This window comes from Canis lupus, chromosome 3 (assembly GCF_011100685.1).
Source record: "Canis lupus familiaris isolate Mischka breed German Shepherd chromosome 3, alternate assembly UU_Cfam_GSD_1.0, whole genome shotgun sequence".
In the NCBI taxonomy this organism is placed as follows: domain Eukaryota; kingdom Metazoa; phylum Chordata; class Mammalia; order Carnivora; family Canidae; genus Canis; species Canis lupus.
In genome coordinates, this window is record NC_049224.1 from 20,510,168 (window position 1) to 20,529,798 (window position 19,631).

Here is a 19,631-nt window from a genome sequence, read left to right on the forward strand (position 1 = left end):
GGGTAAATCTTTAGACTTGATGTTCATAAGCTATTATATTTATCACCAAAAACAAAAAAACCTAACAGTTAAAATAACTTGAAGCATATTAAAAACTTACCCAATCATAAAAGGATGTAGAATTTTTGCTGTCTTATAGAAATGTAAGTTTAATTGGTTTGTTTTGATATTTTAAATAAGTTATGCTTTGAGTGGTATTTTATTTTCAAAATAGTTTTTCTGTGAATGCATGATTTTAAAATATTCTCAGATATTATATTTTACAAATAAAATTTTTTATAACAATGTAGATCATTTTATTATGTACCAGTGGGAACATAGAAATTACTGTTTATGTGTGTGACTTATTCCCACATTTCAAAACATCTTCTACAAAATGATGCTGATACTTTGGACTGTACTCAAGTAAAAGTAAACCAGAATATCTGAGATGAAAAGGGAGATGGAATCATACTTACTATCAGAGAATGCTAATTTTAATGCAAACCCTTTGTTGGAAGGGATATGGTTTTATGGAAAATCGACAGGCATTTCATCAGTTTTTCTTGCAGGAACATACGAGTGAATAAAAAGTGTATTTATTGTTATTTTAATCTGATTAAATCACAGAATTATTAATCCTCCTTTAGTGCATGCAGTTAATAACTGGCAAAGTTCAACTCTCCTACTTCACAGAAATGAAAAGTATAAGTAAACTTCTCTTTGTACACCAAGTTATGTCCTCAAGTTAAAGTATCATACTTTAGATTCTTTAAAAAAATCTTGAGGCTCCATTAATTGAATATCTGACTCTCAGTTCTGGCGCAGATCGTGCTCTCCGGGTTGTAGGACTGAATGAACCCTGAGTCAGGCTCTGTAGTCCGTGCAGAGTCTACTGGATGTTGTCTCCCTCTCCTGCTCCTCTCACAGCTCATGCTTTCTCTCTCTGTAAAATAAGTAAAAACAATCTTTAAAAAAAACAAAAACAAAAACAAAAACCTGGAGAGCCTGGGTGGCTCAGTGGTTTAGCGCTGCCTTCAGCCCATGGCATGATCCTGGAGACCCAGGATCAAGTCCCATGTTGGGCTCCCTGCATGGAGCCTGCTTCTCCCTCTGCCTGTGTCTCTGCCCCCTCCTCTCTCTCTCTGTCTCTCTCTGTCTCTCATGAATAAATAAATAAAATCTTAAAAAAAAAAAAAGAACCAAAACTTGATATTTATTTATTTATTTATAAAGATTTCTAAATCTATAAATCCCAGGACTCCAGGATCACGCCCTGAGCTGAAGGCAGATGCTCAACTACTGAGCCATCCAAGCATCCCATACTTGATTTTTAATTTCTGTAAAAAACAGATAATCAGCTGAGAAGATACCAGATCATTTTGCAATCATATATTTTTAACAATAGTTTAAATAATTTTTGGTAATTACTCCAGGTTTAAAAAAAATTAGGAAGTATTAAAATTAAATTTTAAGCATCAACATTCTTAATCTGTTTCCTGCATTTTTTGATTCTTGTATTTATAAACCTTACATTGCATATCAACAAGTAAATAAAGTCTAGCATGTTTAGTTAATTACAGATAATCCTCCTTAGCTATTTATTTATGAAAGTTTAAGTAAACTATTATTTTTAACCTTTATTTTTCAGCGTTGCATTATTTTCCAGAATACCAGTGGCTGGTGGATTTCACAGTGGCTGCTACAGTTGTGTATCTAGTAACTGAAGTCTACTACAATTTTATGAAGCCCACACAGGAAATGAATATCAGCTTAGTCTGGTGCCTGCTTGTTTTATCTTTTGCAGTGTATCCTTCAAAACATCATTGATATTAATTTATAAGTTTTTACTCCTTTTATAGCTAACACAATTAGATCTTGTCTCTGATTCGAAAAAACTTTAGATCATTGGAGAATATTTTTTTGTTGTTGAAATCCTCTTTACTTAATAGAAAAGACTTTCGAAGTAGAGGTAGATAGTTTAAAAAATGAAATTCAAGAAAAGATGCCAGTTCCTTGCCTTTGCTTTCTTTTGTGAATTTCATGTCACAGAGGAACCACTTTACCTTGTTTTATGTATTCCAAGATTTTCTTCTTTATGTATAAATATTATGTAATAATGATGTTTCTTTAATTTTAGATTATTACACCTTTCTCCCCCTTCCTTTTTCTTCCTTCTGTTCTCCCAAAATAGTAAGGAAACAAATGTTTTACCAAATCATCAGTCAGTTTTAGTGATACCAATGAAAATATTATAGCTATTTATCACCTTACTGGAACAATTTTTTAATCTTGTTAAATATGCTAAACTTTTTTGAAGAAATCTAAACCTCAGTAGTTAAAGTACATCATTTCTATTTGTTTTGCCATGGGAGTATCCTCTGGAGCTCTCAATTGTGTAAACTTACTGCATAGCTGTTAACCTGGGGTTTTCTTCACTGTCTTCCTAAGAATTCTCTATGCCTTTTTTTGGATCACAACATGTGTTCTTCCTTGCTTTACAGCCCTTTGTCAGAGTGCATTCTCCTATAGTGTCCTGGAAAGGGATGCCATGGTTTTTACTTTTGAAATCTTACATGCCTGAAATTATTTTTTTTTCCCTAATACTCGGTTGATAGTTTGGCTCAATACAAATTCTAAGAAAGAAATAGTAGGGATCCCTGGGTGTCTCAGTGGTTGAGCATCTACCTTCGGCCCAGGACGTGATCCTGGAGTCCCAGGACTGAGTCCCATATCAGGCACCCTGCATGGAGCCTGCTTCTTCCTCTGCCTGTGTTTCTACCTCATTCTCTCTCTTTCTCTCTCTCTCTCCTCCCCCCCCTCGGTATCTCATGAATAAATAAATTCTTTAAAAAAAGAAAGAAAAAAGCATTTTTTCCTGGGACTTTTGAAGGCTCTTGAGAAAGTAGATGCCTTCTTGCTCTTGGCGTTTGCCTCCCTTTCCCCTCCCATACACCCTCCAGATGCTTTTCTCTTTTGGTGTTCTGAAGTTTTCATTATTAATTATGTTAAATTCTAGGTTTAGCTTTTAAATCTGGGGAACTCATCCTTTATTACTGGGCAGTTTCCCCCCTTCTATTAAAATTAAACATTTCCTCTTCCATTTCTGCCTTTTCAGAGACAGCTCCTTTTTGTTTGATGTTTACAGCTGTTATTTCTCTGTGGGTACAAAGCTCGTGCTTGATGTTAGTTTTAGGCTTTAACTGTTGCCGTTTCACTCTGTCAGTGAGGACTTGGCACATCTTCCTGGCTTGTCATCTATCATTGATCATTACCAATTCACCTTGTCTTATAAATACAGTAATGTCATTTTTTTAGAGGAATTTTACTGCTTTTTTCTTCTCGTTCATTGTATTTATGTACTTAAAACAAATTCCTTTATACTGTCATTTTGGTGGGGATTAGGGAGAGACCAGAAGTCACTGGATGTGCTCAATCTGCTATTTTTATCCAGAAGTTTTATATTGATTCTCTGATAAAATTCTGTTTTCTGTCATCTTTTTCAGGGACTCTTAGTAATGACATGTTCTTTGAATGGTTTTTTAATATATCTCCCTTTTTCCATTTATCTTACTGTGTTTTCTTGATTTTTCTCTTAATTTACTCTCTTAACCCTTCTGTTGAATTTTTTATATCAATTAAAACAGTTTTTTTTAAGACTTTTGGATGTTCTGTTTTCCTAGCATTCTTGTGTCATGGATGTCTAATATCGTTTTAGTTCAAGTATATTAGTATCTTTTAATTTGTACCTTGTGTTATTTTCTGAGTATCCCCCTCCATTTTTTACTTGAATCATTGTCCTGTTAGAGATTGTTCTTAAATGTCTCATGACCTTTGATTATCTGTTTATTATATTCAAGAAGAGGCATTTAAAAAACAGAAGTTTTGTGCAAGTAGCTGGAACTTGTTGATTGGTGGCCTTTTTTGTAGGTGACTGAGTAGGGACCTTACATTATCCTTGAGGGGACTTTTGGATATCAGTGTGTGCAGGTTTTGGGGTCTATCATTTTCTCCAACAAGAATTGTCCATTTTTTCATTTTTGGGGTATAAGTCTGACAGCCAGTGTTACGGATACTGATTGGAGAAGGTTCAGAGACTTAGCATTTCATGTACAGGCATTAATTAAATGCATGTCTGAGGTCCCTCTCTGCCCCTTGTTTTCAGGTCTTTGTCACCCTGGGGTTTGCATGGTACTCCCCAAGCCCAATCTTTTCTGATATAACATCTTTAGATAGTATTTCTTCTAGGTTCTGCCAGAGTTGGGGAAAGGCCCTGACCTAATCTGTATGATTAGGCGAGACAAGATCTGCCAAGTCTGATTACTGCTATTATAGACGTTCAATCTGTCATCTGATTTTCATTTGTTCTGCAACCTTTCCTTCAAAGGTCCCCTCTATCTCTCATTTCCTTACTTTTCCAGAGCTGATGAATGAGTTGGCTTTCTTTTTACTGGGTTTCTCCCTTGTACACCCAGCAGAGCAGAGTAAACAGAAGCTTAAATCAGTTAGTGGTTGTCCATCTATTCAGACTGTCTTCCAAACTTTTGTTGACATTGCTTTTCTAGAAACTGTCAACTTTTCCTATTCTTTGTTTTTGATGGCCTTTCGTTTCTTTGCTATATGGTTAGTCAGATTTTGGGATTAAGCAGAATAAATGTATATCCTGTATCTTTTATATTTAACTATAGACTACTGAACTTTTAAAACTACAAGTGGATACTATTTTAAATATGATATGATTTGACATTCAACACCGGTGTGCTCCTTATTGATGCTTTTGGATTGATTGAGGTATAATGTAGACCAGAAGAGCCAGAACAAAGTCTTTAAGAGTTGACATCTTCACCAAGTATGTATTCTGCTGGATAGAAATACTGATCATATGTGTCAATTGAGGAACATCCCTGGGTATCTCATGCTATACTGATTTTAAGAGGAGATTTAGTTGAAGCAGTTAGAATATTACTTTTTAATTCTATAGTATTAAATATGTAAAAATACTGTGCAGTCAGAATAAAGACCCAACCATAGATGTCAAGTTATATAAACACACTAAAAATATCTTAACTTGATAATTAGCACTAGCTGACTACATGCCTTGTTGTTTATTTCATACTTTGAGTTCTCATGTTTTCTGAAATATTGCTTATTTTGGAATGTTCCTGTCTTAATTTTCATCATGGTTGATGGTCTGATATTGAAATGGTGTTTGTGGTATTTATGTAGAAATGCATATTTGATACCCAGTTTTATTTAATGTTATATAATTCTTAATTCCAATTTACCAGAGAAATTAGAAAGATGTACCTCTTCCCAGCTACTCAGATTATTGTTTATGTGAATAAATTTCATCTTTCATTTCACTCAGTAATGCCTAATAATGTGAGAGCAAAGGTCCCACACAGTCTTCAGTACTGAACTGCCTCTCCTTAGTTTTAAGTAGTGCACTCGTGAAATGCACCAAACAATAGCATCTCTGCGGGAATCTGGTAGCTGGCTGTCTCGCCATCCTAGAGAAGACAGAAAGTGCTGAAGGGCTTTAGAATCAAAGCTATTTTCTGCCAACTTTAACCCTCCACAAAGGGGATAGAGAAGAAGAAGGAAAGTAGAATTGTGTGTATGTTTAGGTACGTGATTCCCCTTCAAACTTGTGGCATGTGAGAAAATGACCTACTGCCTTCTGTGGTATGCAGGAAACCAGAATTCAATGCCAGCTATCCAGATTTAACACCAGGGAGGAGTCTGTTTATAGCCTTTTATCTTAGTTATAACATATCTGGTTTGCTTTTCACGCCATATGAACAGTGTATAACTGCAATGACCTCTGCCTGGCTTCTCTTTATTTTCTTATTGTATGTGCCTACTTATTAGTCAAACACATGTCTCCATTGATTACATAGGACAATAGCTCCACTTAATTCCAGAGTCACACATACATCAGTTGATTCAGAAATTCTCTGCAGTTGTTACTGATAAATTGTCCTTTGTTAAAATGGTCCCAAATTTAGACATGTATAAACTTAAATAATTGGTTCACTTAAAAGTAAGGAGGAAAACTGTTCTATTTCATGGTCATTTTTTTTTTCCTCCCCATCCGTTTTATTTGACATCCTTACATAGAACCACAGTTATAACTTCTACAGAATCTTGAAAGTTCTAAAAAGCACAGGAATGAGGTTTTTTCTTTTCTTTTTTTTTTAATGTGTGACACTGAAATCTTCAACTCTTATATGTAAAACTGGCCTGCCTCTTGTCATAGCTGTGTATTGTTTCAGCAATGTTGTACATGCATCTCAGCTATCATACCTTCTGGTCTCACTCCTAAACCCTAACTAATTTTCAGCTTTACTCCCTTGCCCATTTATAATTCTAACCACCTTATTTGACCAAGTGTGTGTGTTCCAGGTCCATTTATGCCAAATTACATGGTATGGGGAAGATAAAGGGTAAAGAAAGCCTTAAAGTGAGGATGGAACAGTTGTAAATTGTCTCTCCTGCATGATGGCCTGTGAAGTCTTAGAGTCAGTGGAGAAATGTTTACTGATTTTATAATGTAAAGTGTATCATTTTCATTTATGAATAAAGGAAAAGCAAAAGGTAAAAATGATGCTTACAAAAAATTCAGTAATCCTTTATATTTTAATTTTTAAAAGTTTTACTTCTACCAATCTATGGATTTTTTTTTTTCAAAGAACCTTTTCTTACAAATAAGCTGTATCACAGAGTAATATTGAGTCAATTACGTGAATTTGAGTGAGAAGAAAGCTATTCTACAAAGAATGATAAAGCTTCTCAGTAGTCCTATTATATTTGGTTAAAGGACTGGATCATTAGTCACATTTCCACACTGCTTGTATTTTACAATGTGGATAGTTTAAGGTACAAAACCCTATTATGTATGTTTTTAAGGCTATGCTTAAAATTTTTAATTTGCTTTGGTTGCCAGACATGCAAATTTCATACAATGTGAAAAGTTGGGAATGGTTTAAATGGAAATAAATTCTAAGGTTTTCTGTATTAAATATTCAATTCTATATGTAGATTTGTAAATTAAAGTGTGCACCTTAAATGCTGCATTTGTTTGCTGTAGGAAATAGACAACCAAAGCAAACTTAGCACAACATGGTCACCTTTTCTGTACCTTAAAGGATTCTAAATGACTGTATTCTTACTTTACAAAATGTTCTGCTTCATATCAATAAGAAAAATGAAACACTAAAACCCTGAGGTGAACTGCGTAAGCTATCAAGTCTCCTGGTGAGAAAGGAACAGAGTAAAAGCAATTGAATCTAAGCCAAAGTACTCAGTTAAAAATTTGTACATAGCATGATGTTTCAAAGATTATTTCTTTTGGAGATCTTCTGTGATACTAATATTGCCAAATTTTTTGCCTTTCAGATCAGAAACCTAGAGTTATGAAGAGAATTTACTTTGGGAGATAAAACCAGTATTTCTGGCTCATTAATTTATAATTAAGACTTTTTTTCCCTTTTAGCTAGGAAGTGATAATTTTCTTCCTACATCTAAAAATTTAAGGATAATCTTCATTGTTTTGCTTTATTTTAGTACAGAAGATTAGTTAATAGTTTTTTGTTTGCTTGCTTTTATTTTTAAATAAAACCTATGTTTTGTGCTTTTAAAAAATCTATGACTGTTGTTCTCTTCCACCATCTGGTTAGGTTAATGGTGGCTGTAAACTTTTGTGGGACAAATTTTAAACATACATAATAGTTTTTGCTTAAATCTGAGAGAAAAAAAAAAGAGAAAAAAATCTGAGAGAAATTTAAGTTCAGTTTCTTTTCTCTTTAAAGTAATTGAACCTTCTCTAAAAAATAAAAAAAAAATTTAAGTTTAAGTTGTCCAAGTTAATTGTATTTTTTAAGTTGGAAGACAGGATCAATTCTTTTTAGAAAGATTTTACTTGAGAGGTTATAAGGATTAATGTACTTTTCATTATAGTATATGTACTGTAGCAGATTCTTGGTATAGTTTATAGGTTTCTTTGCAGTGAGAATGCAAAGTACAGTGTGCTTTGAGTATTTTGGTTGCTTTTTATATAAAAATAGATGTAATAGGGTTAGCTATTTGAATAGGAAAAAATGTTTTATTGTTAGTGGTCACGAAAACAAGACTATAATCTTTCACAGAGTAGAAAACTTTGAGTTTACATGAAAATAACTTAGTTGAGTGGAAACACAATCTATTTTAAAAAGGATAATCAGGGGCGCCCAGGTGGCTCAGTTAGTTAAGTGTCTCCTTTGGCTCAGGTCATGATTCGGGGGTCCTGGTATTGAGCCCCACATTGGGCTTCATGCTCTGTGGGGAGCCTGCTCCCTCTTCCTCTGCCTGCAGCTCCCGCTGCTTGTGGTTTCTCTCTCTCTCTCTCTCTCTCAAATAAATAAATAAATAAATAAATAAATAAATAAATAAATAAATCTTTTTTTTTTAAGGTAATCGTGAATTTTATGAAAAAGTTTTGAGAAACCTCTGAAAATCTGTGTTTATTCTTAGGTTTTATCCATTAGATTTGTGTGTTGTGAACAAAATACTTATAATGTGATCTCTATTTTCCTTCTCAAAAAAAGCATTATAAATATCTTCAGGTAATTTCAAGATGTTAGGGTATAGAAAACCTTTTCTTAATATGGGAATTGAGTCTTTAAAACAATATAAGTAGAAACTAAATTGAAACAGTGTCTTGGTAAGTAGATATTCTTTAAGTTGTTATCCTAGATGTGAGAGAAATTTCCCATTTTAGATCTAAAAATTAAGCCTATTCATCATTTAAAAGCTCTTTTCGCCAGCTCAAAGATAAATATATTTAAAATTTCCTACTTGTTAAATCTTACCACTTGTCTTTGACTTTTCTTACCTGTTGAAGTTTTGGTTGAAATTTTGGTATTTGCATGTTACAGTTGTCTAATTCTAGTTGTGAAAAATGTTGATATTAGAACTTTAAAAATGTCAGCCATGTGGCAGAAAAAAATTTATTCCATCCCTAATGTTCTTTTCATTTCAGGGGTTAAGATTTTGTAATCTAAAGCAAAATAAGCCCTTAAAGTATGTGGCTCATTCATCTGGGACTGAGGAATTATAAAAAGGAAAAGAAAAAAAAAATGACTACTTGCATTGGTAGTTTTGCATATGCAGTTTAGAATATTTACTAATACAATAATCTTTATGAAAGCCTAACTTCTAGAATGATCTGTGAAAATAATAGCGAGATAAAGGTAGCAGAAGAGTTTACTCATAAAGTACTTGACTATTATTTCCATTAAATCCTAAATCAGGAAATGCTGTGTCTTTACCTAGTGTTTTTTGCTATACTTGTCAGTAAATAGAAGCCTAATTTTTTTGGTATACATTATCAGGTTATATTTATTTATGAAAGGACAAAAGTAAGTATATCTTACTTGTAAATTGTGGACAATTTATGAAGCAAGAACAGATTTAAAGAAACTAAAAGAAATTGCATTTTGAAAGCCATTCCTGTAGTATTTCAGGTATAGTCTATTATTTTTCTATATAAATGACTTATGGTTAATAAGCATATTCATGGGATTAGAGCATAAAAGGATTTTTCTTATTTCAAAATAATTTATGTAGGTATTAGAGAAATTTGATAAGTAGCTCAACAAAAAACTTTGTTACTATGTTAGCTAGTATAGACAGTCTCTGTAAATGATCTCAAAATAAAGTTACCACATTTGTCAGTGAGGAACTCTAAATGGGATATCACAATGTAGGTTTCTCCTGGCTTAAAAAAATAAGCTGGTTTTATATTCTGTTATGTCAAATGCTAACAAAAGTCTTTGTCTTCATAGGAAGTTTTTCTTTAGTCTACTACTATACACTACTTAATAACTTTGGACTCATTATATATTTGTTGAATAAAATGCACATTGCTCTCAAAGTTTGGTAAAACAAGCAGTTGAGTTTTGAGTTGAAACATGAAGATTTGGGCAGCCCCGGTGGCTTAGCGTTTAGCACCGCCTTCAGCCAGGAACGTGATCCTGGAGACCCGGGATTGAGTCCCGCATCGGGCTCCCTGCATGGAGCCTGCTTCTCCCTCTGCCTGTGTCTCTGTCTCTCTCCTTTTGTGTCTCTCATGAATAAATAAATGAAGTCTTTATAAGAAAAAAAAAAAAAAAGAAACATGAAGATTCTACAAAATGAAACCCCAGGTTAGACTTGAGTTGGTTCAGCAAATCTTTACAAAATTCTTCTGGCCAGGAACAAACTTTTAGGTCCTGTATTGCTGGAAAATACTCAGGTCTTTTTCTTTTGGAGGGAGAGTAGAACTCTTGGAAAAGCTGCCTGTTTACTTCTTATAAAATAGGTTAAATATTTGTTCTGTTCTCTTCTGGGTTGTGTATACAGCAGGTCTGTACCAGTGGATGATTAGAGTGTATTGAAATCATACAGTTTTATGATGCTAGTGTTTCATAGCATCGAAACATTTCTAACAGTTGATTAATATTAATTACTGTTAACATTTCACTATATTTTAATAAGATATGGAAATAATTTCAGTGCATGAGATTGAAAGGTTAGTAAAATATACATACGTGCTTTAGGCTGTGGGTTCATAGTTGATTAGGTTCTGTTAAACTCCAGGACGTAATGTACTTTTTTCTGGAGTTGAGGGTATGTAGTAGATCAAGACTTTATTAAAACCTAGATTGAATTTCTTGAAATGTTAACTTCTGTCAAATAATATATACACATAGGTTATATAGACAAAAGTACTTAACGTATTAAAAACGGAGTCTGCTTCCTGAACCTCCTTGCCACTTCTCCTGTTTTAGCTGGTTATTTTGGCTTTAAAAAATTTTTGTATTTCTGGGGCAGCCCGGGTGGCTCAGTGGTTTAGCGCCGCCTTTGGCCCAAGGCCTGATCCTGGAGACCCGGGATCAAGTCCCACGTTGGGCTCCCTGCATGGAGCCTGCTTCTCTGCCTGTGTCTCTGCCTGCCCCCCCCCCCCTCTCTCTCTCTCTCATGAATAAATAAAATCTTAAAAAAAAATCTTCCTTTAAAAATATTTTTTGTATTTCTGAATATAATACACTACTGTTACTTCGACAATTCTGATAGGTGAGGATTTTTCCGTTCTTAAATTATGGCATCCTCTGTGCTTCTCCTTTATGTTCTTAATTTAATTAATTTACAGTTTTACTGAAAAGTGTCAATATTCAGTGATTATTATACCTATGTAAATATTATTCATATGTGTACATTATAAGGTGCTATAGCTTCTTTTGTCATTTTTTCATTAATTTTTAAAAATTCACTTCTTTGCATTTATTATTATTATTTTTGTATTAATTCCACTTGCTTTTCCATATTGTTTTCCACAAGGTTGCTTATAACTTGTATATGTTCACCCACCCTCTTCCTTCCATGTGAGGATATCCTTCCCGGAAACCTCCATTCTCTAGCTTTTACCTGGAGGGATTGCCCTCAGGCCTACAAGATACCCATCTTCCTGGGACTTATTTTTGTTATCATCTTGGAATTCTCTTTGCCTTTCTCCCAAGTTTAATCTCCCATTTCCAGAACTCAGTATTTTTCACTTTCTTGGTTTGCTCAGATATTTTGGTGGAGCTTTCTGCCAAAGTGAGCATGCACGGTAACTAGTTTTAGACTGCAGTCTTGAAAGTGTCTTAATTCTGTACTCATTAACCTAAATATAGAATTTCAGGTCGTCGATATTTTTCTTCATAATTCTGAAGACAGTACTTCATTGTTCTCAATCTCAAACTTGACTTTTCAGAAGTACAGTGTCATGATATGGAATCTTTTGCATATGATTTTATTTTTCTTAGGAAGTTTTTACAATCTTTGGTTCTGAAGATTTGTGATCACGGACTCTGTTGGAAATCTTTTTTTCATTCTTTTGTGCTGGGCTTTTGGTAGGCTATTTTAATTTGGAAACTTTGCGTTTGGAAATATCTTTTATGATGTCTTTGATAACTTATTCTCTTTTGTAATCTCTCCACCACCTGTTCTCTTTCTGTCTATTACTTTTGTTAGTCAGATACTGTACCTCTTAGATTGGTCTCTCTTTTTGTCACGCTTTCAGCTTGATAGAACTTTCCTCAACTTTATCTTTCAAATCTTTTAAAATTTGTTTTGTGTGTTCTATTGGTTTTTGGTTAGCCTTATGAAATACAGATATATCTTATATGTAGATATCTGTGTATAAAAACCTACATGTAAAAATTTTTTTATTCTGCTTGTATCATCTTTCTTTCTTCCAAGTTACTTTTTCTCCAATGCTTTTTTTTTTCTCTTTTGCATAAGATGCTACACTCTAATACAGGGATTGATAAACTGGCCTGCTGCATCGGAGTTAAATCCTGTCTTAGCTCTTGAGCAGAGAATGGTTTTTAACGTTTTAAAGGGTTATTTAAAGAAATTAAAAAGAAGAATATGCTACAGAGACGTTGATGGTCCACAAAGCCTAGAATATTTACTATCTGTTAACAAAGTTTTCTGATCTTTGCTTTAATGTCTGTGGATTCCAGGCTTTTCCTCCATGTTTAAGAGTCAGAGACACTACAAGTGAATTGGAAACTGTATGTAAGTAGGGCTTGCTTAGCTTTCCTGGAAATTAAAACTTGGTAATGTTGAAGCTAGTTTTGTTACGGGTAGACCATAATGTTGTTATTTATTGGTTTTTTATTTGGGGCTTTTTGGTTTCTCTAGAAGAGAATCTAATCTCCTTGCCTGAGTGTGTGAATCTGCTGCACATGTTTGGAAGGCGAGAACACTTCTGATTATCCAGGCTTTCATTTATTCTGATTTCAGTACAGTTACCTTCATCTAAATTCTCTACTTCACATTCAGAGTTCCTTCAGAGGCCAAATCTTCATCTTCTGCTGGAGTCACAGTGAAGTTTGTTACCTGGCTGCACAGGGAGTGGAGAGTTGGGCATCCAATTTCTATTTAAGTAGAAGTCAACTCATGCCTGTTTCCAGCCTGACCTAACACTGCTGTGTTTTGTAGATTACTGTACCTCCTAACTTAGATTTTCATGGAAAAAGATTAAAAAAGTTTAAACATAACTGGGAATTGTATATGAAGTAAAATTAACTAAGTTCTTTTATCATTATATAATCTGTTTGACCTTATATACATTCCCATACTATCTTTTTGGTATTGAAAGTTCAGGATTTTATTCTGTTACATAGAAAACATGGTTTTTGCTAAAAATTACAAAGAAATCTTTTTTTTTTATTGGTGTTCAATTTACCAACATACAGAATAACCCCCAGTGCCCGTCACCCAATCACTCCCACCCCCTGCCCTCCTCCCCTTCAACCCCCCTAGTTTGTTTCCCAGAGTTAGCAGTCTTTACGTTCTGTCTCCCTTTCTGATATTTCCCACACATTTCTTCTCCCTTCCCTTATATTCCCTTTCACTATTATTTATATTCCCTACATGAATGAGAACATATAATGTTTGTCCTTCTCCGACTTACTTACTTCACTCAGCATAATACCCTCCAGTTCCATCCACGTTGAAGCAAATGGTGGGTATTTGTCATTTCTAATGGCTGAGTAATATTCCATTGTATACATAAACCACATCTTCTTTATCCATTCATCTTTCGTTGGACACCGAGGCTCCTTCCACAGCTTGGCTATTGTGGACATTGCTGCTATAAATATCGGGGTGCAGGTGTCCAGGCGTTTCATTGCATCTGTATCTTTGGGGTAAATCCCCAACAGTGCAATTGCTGGGTCATAGGGGAGGTCTATTTTTAATTCTTTGAGGAACCTCCACACAGTTTTCCAGAGTGGCTGCACCAGTTCACATTCTCACCAACAGTGTAAGAGGGTTCCCTTTTCTCCGCATCCTCTCCAACATTTGTTGTTTCCTGCCTTGTTAATTTGCCCCATTCTCACTGGTGTGAGGTGGTATCTCGTTGTGGTTTTGATTTGTATTTCCCTGATGGCAAGTGATGCAGAGCATTTTCTCATATGCATGTTGGCCATGTCTATGTCTTCCTCTGTGAGATTTCTGTTCATGTCTTTTGCCCATTTCATGATTGGATTGTTTGTTTCTTTGGTGTTGAGTTTAATAAGTTCTTTATAGATCTTGGAAACTAGCTCTTTATCTGATATGTCATTTGCAAATATCTTCTCCCATTCTGTAGGTTGTCTTTTAGTTTTGTTGACTGTATCCTTTGCTGTGCAAAAGCTTCTTATCTTGATGAAGTCCCAATAGTTCATTTTTACTTTTGTTTCTTTTGCCTTCATGGATGTATCTTGCAAGAAGTTACTGTGGCCGAGTCAAAAAGGGTGTTGCCTGTGTTCTTCTTAGGATTTTGATGGGATCTTGTCTCACATTAAGATCTTTCATCCGGGATCCCTGGGTGGCGCAGTGGTTTGGCACCTGCCTTTGGCCCAGGGCGCAATCCTGGAGACCTGGGATCAAGTCCCACGTCGGGCTCCCGGTGCATGGAGCCTGCTTCTCCCTCTGCCTGTGTCTCTGCCTCTCTCTCTCTCTCTCTCTCTCTCTCTCCCTGTGTGACTATCATAAGTAAATTTAAAAAAAAAATAAAAAAGATCTTTCATCCATTTTGAGTTTATCTTTGTGTATGGTGAAAGAGAGTGGTCTAGTTTCATTCTTCTGCATGTGGATGTCCAATTTTCCCAGCACTATTTATTGAAGAGACTGTCTTTCTTCCAATGGATAGTCTTTCCTCCTTTATCGAATATTAGTTGACCATAAAGTTCAGGGTGAAATCTTTAATATTCAAAGGAGCCCTCTGAGTTTGTAGATGTATTAATTGCATTTACAACTGAAGAAATTGGAGACACAGAGAGGTTAATTAAGTTTATGTAGGGAGGATCACATTGTAAGAGTAGAACCAAGATTCAGGCAGGCAGCCTAGATCTAGAGAATACTTTCTTCCCATCTATGTTACACTATAGTTCACGATAGCATATGATAGAGGGGGGAGCCTGGCTGACTCAGTCATATTAGCATCCAATTCCTGATCTCAGCTCAGGTCTTGATCCTGAGGACTGTGAGTTCAAGCCCTATGTTGGGCTCCACACTGGATGTGGAGCCTACTTTTTTTAAAAAAAGAAAAAAGCATATGACATACATAGCAGGTGAATTATAGTTGTGATTGCTAGGAGTTCAGAAGACAGGATGTCCGGGCTGGAGAGTTAGTGGTAAGCTTCATAAAGGATGTGGAGCTTGAGTAGGTAGGAGGAAGGGAATAAGGTAGTTCAGATAATAGGTTGTGATCTAAGACACTATAGCTGTTACATTTAGGAGGTGGTAAATATACCATTCTGATTTAAGTGGAGGCTTGGGGATTGTTGAATGAAAACTTGACCATAATGTTTGTTAGTCATATCGTAATATTACATTTCTGAATAACGTATGTGTTTTTTATACTGTGGGTTATGGGAAGGTTTTATTCTAATATGGGACTGAATAGTAAGAATCATCTGGTATTCAATATGAATTGTAGATGCAGAGATATAACACTTTAGGTAGTGATATGAGGAATATTAGGCTTCCTGCCTGGATTAGATTGCATCTAATTTTGTTTTTTGTTTTTTTCCATTGAAGGTTGACATATTTTGAAATTATTTTGTGGTAACAAAGTATTGCAGTGGGTGTAATATTTGAGAAATTTCATTTTGGTCATTTGATACCACTTTTGGCTAAGATGTTGTTTTGCTTTTTATTGTAAGTGAAGGAGTTGGAAATTGTCTCTAGTTTCTTGTATCCATTTTTAGTAAAAATGAAGCCATGGTTTTCCAGCCTGGGCTTAGGGCCCTTAGGCAATGAGAGAGATCATAGCAAATCTCAAAAGCAGTTCAATTGTGATTTGGTGGTGAGGGAGGTGGGTTGTATTTTGGTTTTTAATCTTACTCTGGTTTTCCTTATTCTTTCCCAGTGTGTAAGCTCTTCGTTATAATGTCAAGAGAGAGACCTATAGTGTTTGATACTCCTAAAATGAGTCACCAGAGTCATTTCTTTTTTTTTTTTTTTTAAGTTTTGGAGAAGAGTTCAATGAACGGAATCAGAATATCCTAGACTAGAGAAAAATTGGAGCATCTGTATTCTAGAATTTCATCATCAGTCTTAAACAGTGTTTTGTGTTTCATTCCTTGAATGCTAAAAGTTAGGATGAAGTTTAAAAGACTTGTAAAATTGTTCCTAATTTGCTTTCTTAGAATATGTGCTCAGAGATAGATTCTCTACTACATTATAAGAAAAACAATGATTTGCAGGGTGAAAAGCTTCAGTAGTCCTATTTATTGAAAAAGTCTTTTTTTTTTTTTATTATTTGCTTTCATAATGCTTACACTTAACCTGGTTTCAGCTCTTAGTAAAGTGATTAATGTCACTTAATCATAGATATAATGAGGTTATGCTTTTATAACTGCACTATTTAAAAAATTGTATAGTAGAATCTTACATGTGTAATGTAAATTAAGTAAGCAATCTTTGTTTTTTCTCTGAAGGATGTTTTAAGCAGAGAAGTCTGTGGTATTTAGTAATTTGAACTACTAAAAACTAAATTATAATGTAAATTTAAACCACAATGTGTTCGTTACTTTTGTTAATTAGCAAACTGTCCCACAAGCTTAGATTATGCAAAGTAGTTTAGGTTAATGCTTTGTAATGCTTTTTTCCTGCATGCACACACAGGTGTGCTTCCTCTCAGAAGCATCTTTCATTACAAACAATATATATTTCACCCAAGTTAATGGCATAGGCTTGCACTGATGACGGGGCAGTTTTTGCCTTTATTTCCCCTCACTGGAGACTTTTGATTACTGTCAGGCCCTATCTTGGGTATATAGTCCCCCCCCCCCCCCCCCCCCCCCCCCCGCAAAAGTCTCTATACTTTAAGCAACTATAGATTACCAGTGTTTGTCTTTGATACTAGTATAAATGCAAAAACTCTGAAATGAATATATTATTATGGAAGTGAAGAAAAAAGTAGTGGTAAGATATATGTAATGATTTAGTTGTAGAAAAGTTAAAAACAATTCATATTACATTTTAAAATGATGTGGAACCTAACTGTGCTTTGTTAAACCCTCATTAGTCATTTTAATTGAAATTGACATCCTATCAATTTGACAGTCCTCCTTAAGCTGAATATTACAAAATCATGCCAACTTTTGCAATGAAGTGATCTACTCCTACTGCATGTAAATAAGTTAGTAGCCATTAGCCAAAGTAGGAAAAAGATTGACAAATATGTTTAGGGAAAACTTGTTAGCTGATATAATGTTAGCTGATTTTAGGGAGAATTGTGAATGAGTAACAGATGGAATATCACAAAATATTACATTGGAAAGTAACTGCAATGTAAGTATCACTCCTGGAATTCTTACTGTAAATTGCAGAGGTTGTTGGTTTTACAGATGTATAAGACTTGAAGATTTAGAAAAATAATTTAGTTACCCCTCACCCCTTAGTGCTCAATATCATGGAAACTGACATCTATTATTGTGTAGGTTGTTTTTTACTTGAGTAGAGTTTCAGATTTCTTTCTTGTTCTGTAACCAGAGTACTGCAGAGATAAATTGAGCAAGGTAACTTTGTGATAGGGTGCTGAATATTTGCTGGAGGTTCATAATTGTAAACTAATGGCATATGCTTATTAGTATTTTTTTTTTTTAACATTAAAGAAGTAATTTGGTCAGGGGCACCAGAGTACCTCCATTGGTTAAGTGTCTGCCTTTGGCTCAGGTCATGATCTCAGGGTCCTGGGATTGAGCCCTAAGTCAAGGCTTCCTGCTGAGCAGGGAGCCTGCTTCTCCCTCTCCTTCTGTCTGCAGCTCCTCCTGTTTGTGCTCTCTCACTTTCTCTCAAATAAATACATAAAATCTGTATATAAAAAAAAAGTAATTTATTCAAATACTTAACCAGCATATATTTAACCTGAGTTATGGAGGATATAAAGAAGATGCTTAGACTACCTCGCAAATGGCTTCAGAAGGTGTTTGCTGAAGTTCTGTATGTGTATTCTGGTGTTTGTTTATATATATATATATATATATCCTAAAGCAGGTATTCACTATAGTAAATATGATAACATGCAGAAGTCTTTTTAATAAAAAAGTTCAGGGGTTATTATCTGGGTTTTCATTATCTGGATGTAGCTTTGAAGCAAATCAGGTGTTTTATTTATAGAATGTAGCATAAATATTATAACCTATGAAGAATTATATTAAAAAGTTGAAATCAGTTTCTAGTATAGCGATTTGTAGGTAGTATCTCCACAAACTAATGTGTAGATTGTATTCTAATATGCTTAGAAATATTTTTTTTTAGAGAAGTAATGCTATAAATGGCCTCTTCCCTGGCAATATTAGCCTAGGAGAGTTCATTTTGTCTACAATTTGGCTTACAGGACCATGGTTTTCAAAAGAAAATAACACCATTACTAATAATTAGGGAAACAAAAAGTATTTATCTTGCATTATGGTATTTAAGATAAAGAAGAGAGATTTATGTGAAAAGAGAATAGCTGGAGTGGAAATAACAGATGAGAATAGTAAATGGCAGGAAAAGGATGATACTGAAAAATGAGCTGAATATAGTATAGGGTGTTAATAAAATACTTTCCATCACACATTGTTCTGGGGGCCTGGTTACTCTAGAATAGGTGGGTAAGATGAGCTATTCCTATACTTCCTTCCTTCCTTCATTTATTTATTTACATTTTAAAGGGGGGAACTATCCACCACAAAGGCCTTAAGAAAAGGAAGCCACTACCTTTATAAAAACCCAGGCAGTCTTTTAAATTTATGACCATGGGTGGTAAATAATTTATATTTTTGTTATTACCAATAATAAAACCAGATCTTTAGACTAAAACATTTTCTACATTGAGTGTTTTTTTTTCTTTGAGTATATTATCCCGAGGAATAGTGTCGAATTTGATACCATTCTTCAAAAGATCGATTTACCCTTAAAGCATAGAAATTAATACTATTTTAGCTTACCTAAACTGCCATAAAAACATTATTTCTATGGCAAAATTCCTTCATTGATTGAGTACCTCCTGTGTGCCAGGCATTTTTCTTGGCACTCCAGCTACAGCATTGAACAAGAGACAATCTTTGATTTAATGGACTTCACATTCTAGGAGAGATTTATTTCAAGTTTCGCTTGAAAAATGCCAAAAAGTCAACTATCCTTATTACCTTTAAGTTGGCTTACTTTAGGATATTCATTATCCTAGATAGTATCCGGAAAAAAAAAAAAAAAGAGAAGGGGTAGTAAGTTTATTAACCATTTTTAAATAGGGCAAAAAAAAGACAGCTTCTTTTTAAGAAGTAAGGATGAGAGTTGGTATCCTTTCCCAGCTTTCCGTGAAGAAGGATTCTTCTGATCATGAGAGTGTTTGAACTATTCACTCTGTCATGGCAGCTCTATTTTTAGAAGGTTTCATGTGTTACTGCTGAACTACCACATAACTTAGGTACTGTATACAGTAGCAGAGGCAGTATAATAAGTTGTTAAGTGAACACTCTGGATCCAGACCACCTAGATTTAAACCCTACTTCCTCTAATTAAACTGTGTGATCTTGGGCAAGTTACTTGAATTTTCTGTGCCACAGTTTTAAAATCTGTGAAGTAATGATAATAGTTGGCTGTGT

The 19,631-nt window shown here is 34.5% G+C and overlaps 1 protein-coding gene and 1 long non-coding RNA gene across 16 annotated transcripts in view; one reads left to right on the plus strand and one right to left on the minus strand.

Annotated features, from left to right (window-relative positions):
- TMEM161B (transmembrane protein 161B) overlaps window positions 1-19,631 on the plus strand; it is a 71,114-nt gene that overhangs the window by 37,566 nt on the left and 13,917 nt on the right. For 14 of the 15 annotated variants that reach the window (XM_038532387.1, XM_038532379.1, XM_038532384.1 and 11 more), the window contains one exon: window positions 1,631-1,787. In XM_038532387.1, the coding sequence (XP_038388315.1) occupies window positions 1,631-1,787 (157 nt within the window). Of the gene's footprint in view, window positions 1-1,630; window positions 1,788-19,631 lie in introns of those variants that run through there. The other variant, XM_038532393.1, reaches the window with a different exon arrangement.
- LOC111095145 overlaps window positions 557-19,631 on the minus strand; it is a 60,584-nt gene continuing 41,509 nt past the window's right edge. The window contains exon 2 of the long non-coding RNA XR_005356755.1: window positions 557-925. This is a non-coding gene — a long non-coding RNA (uncharacterized LOC111095145). The remainder of the gene's footprint in view (window positions 926-19,631) is intronic.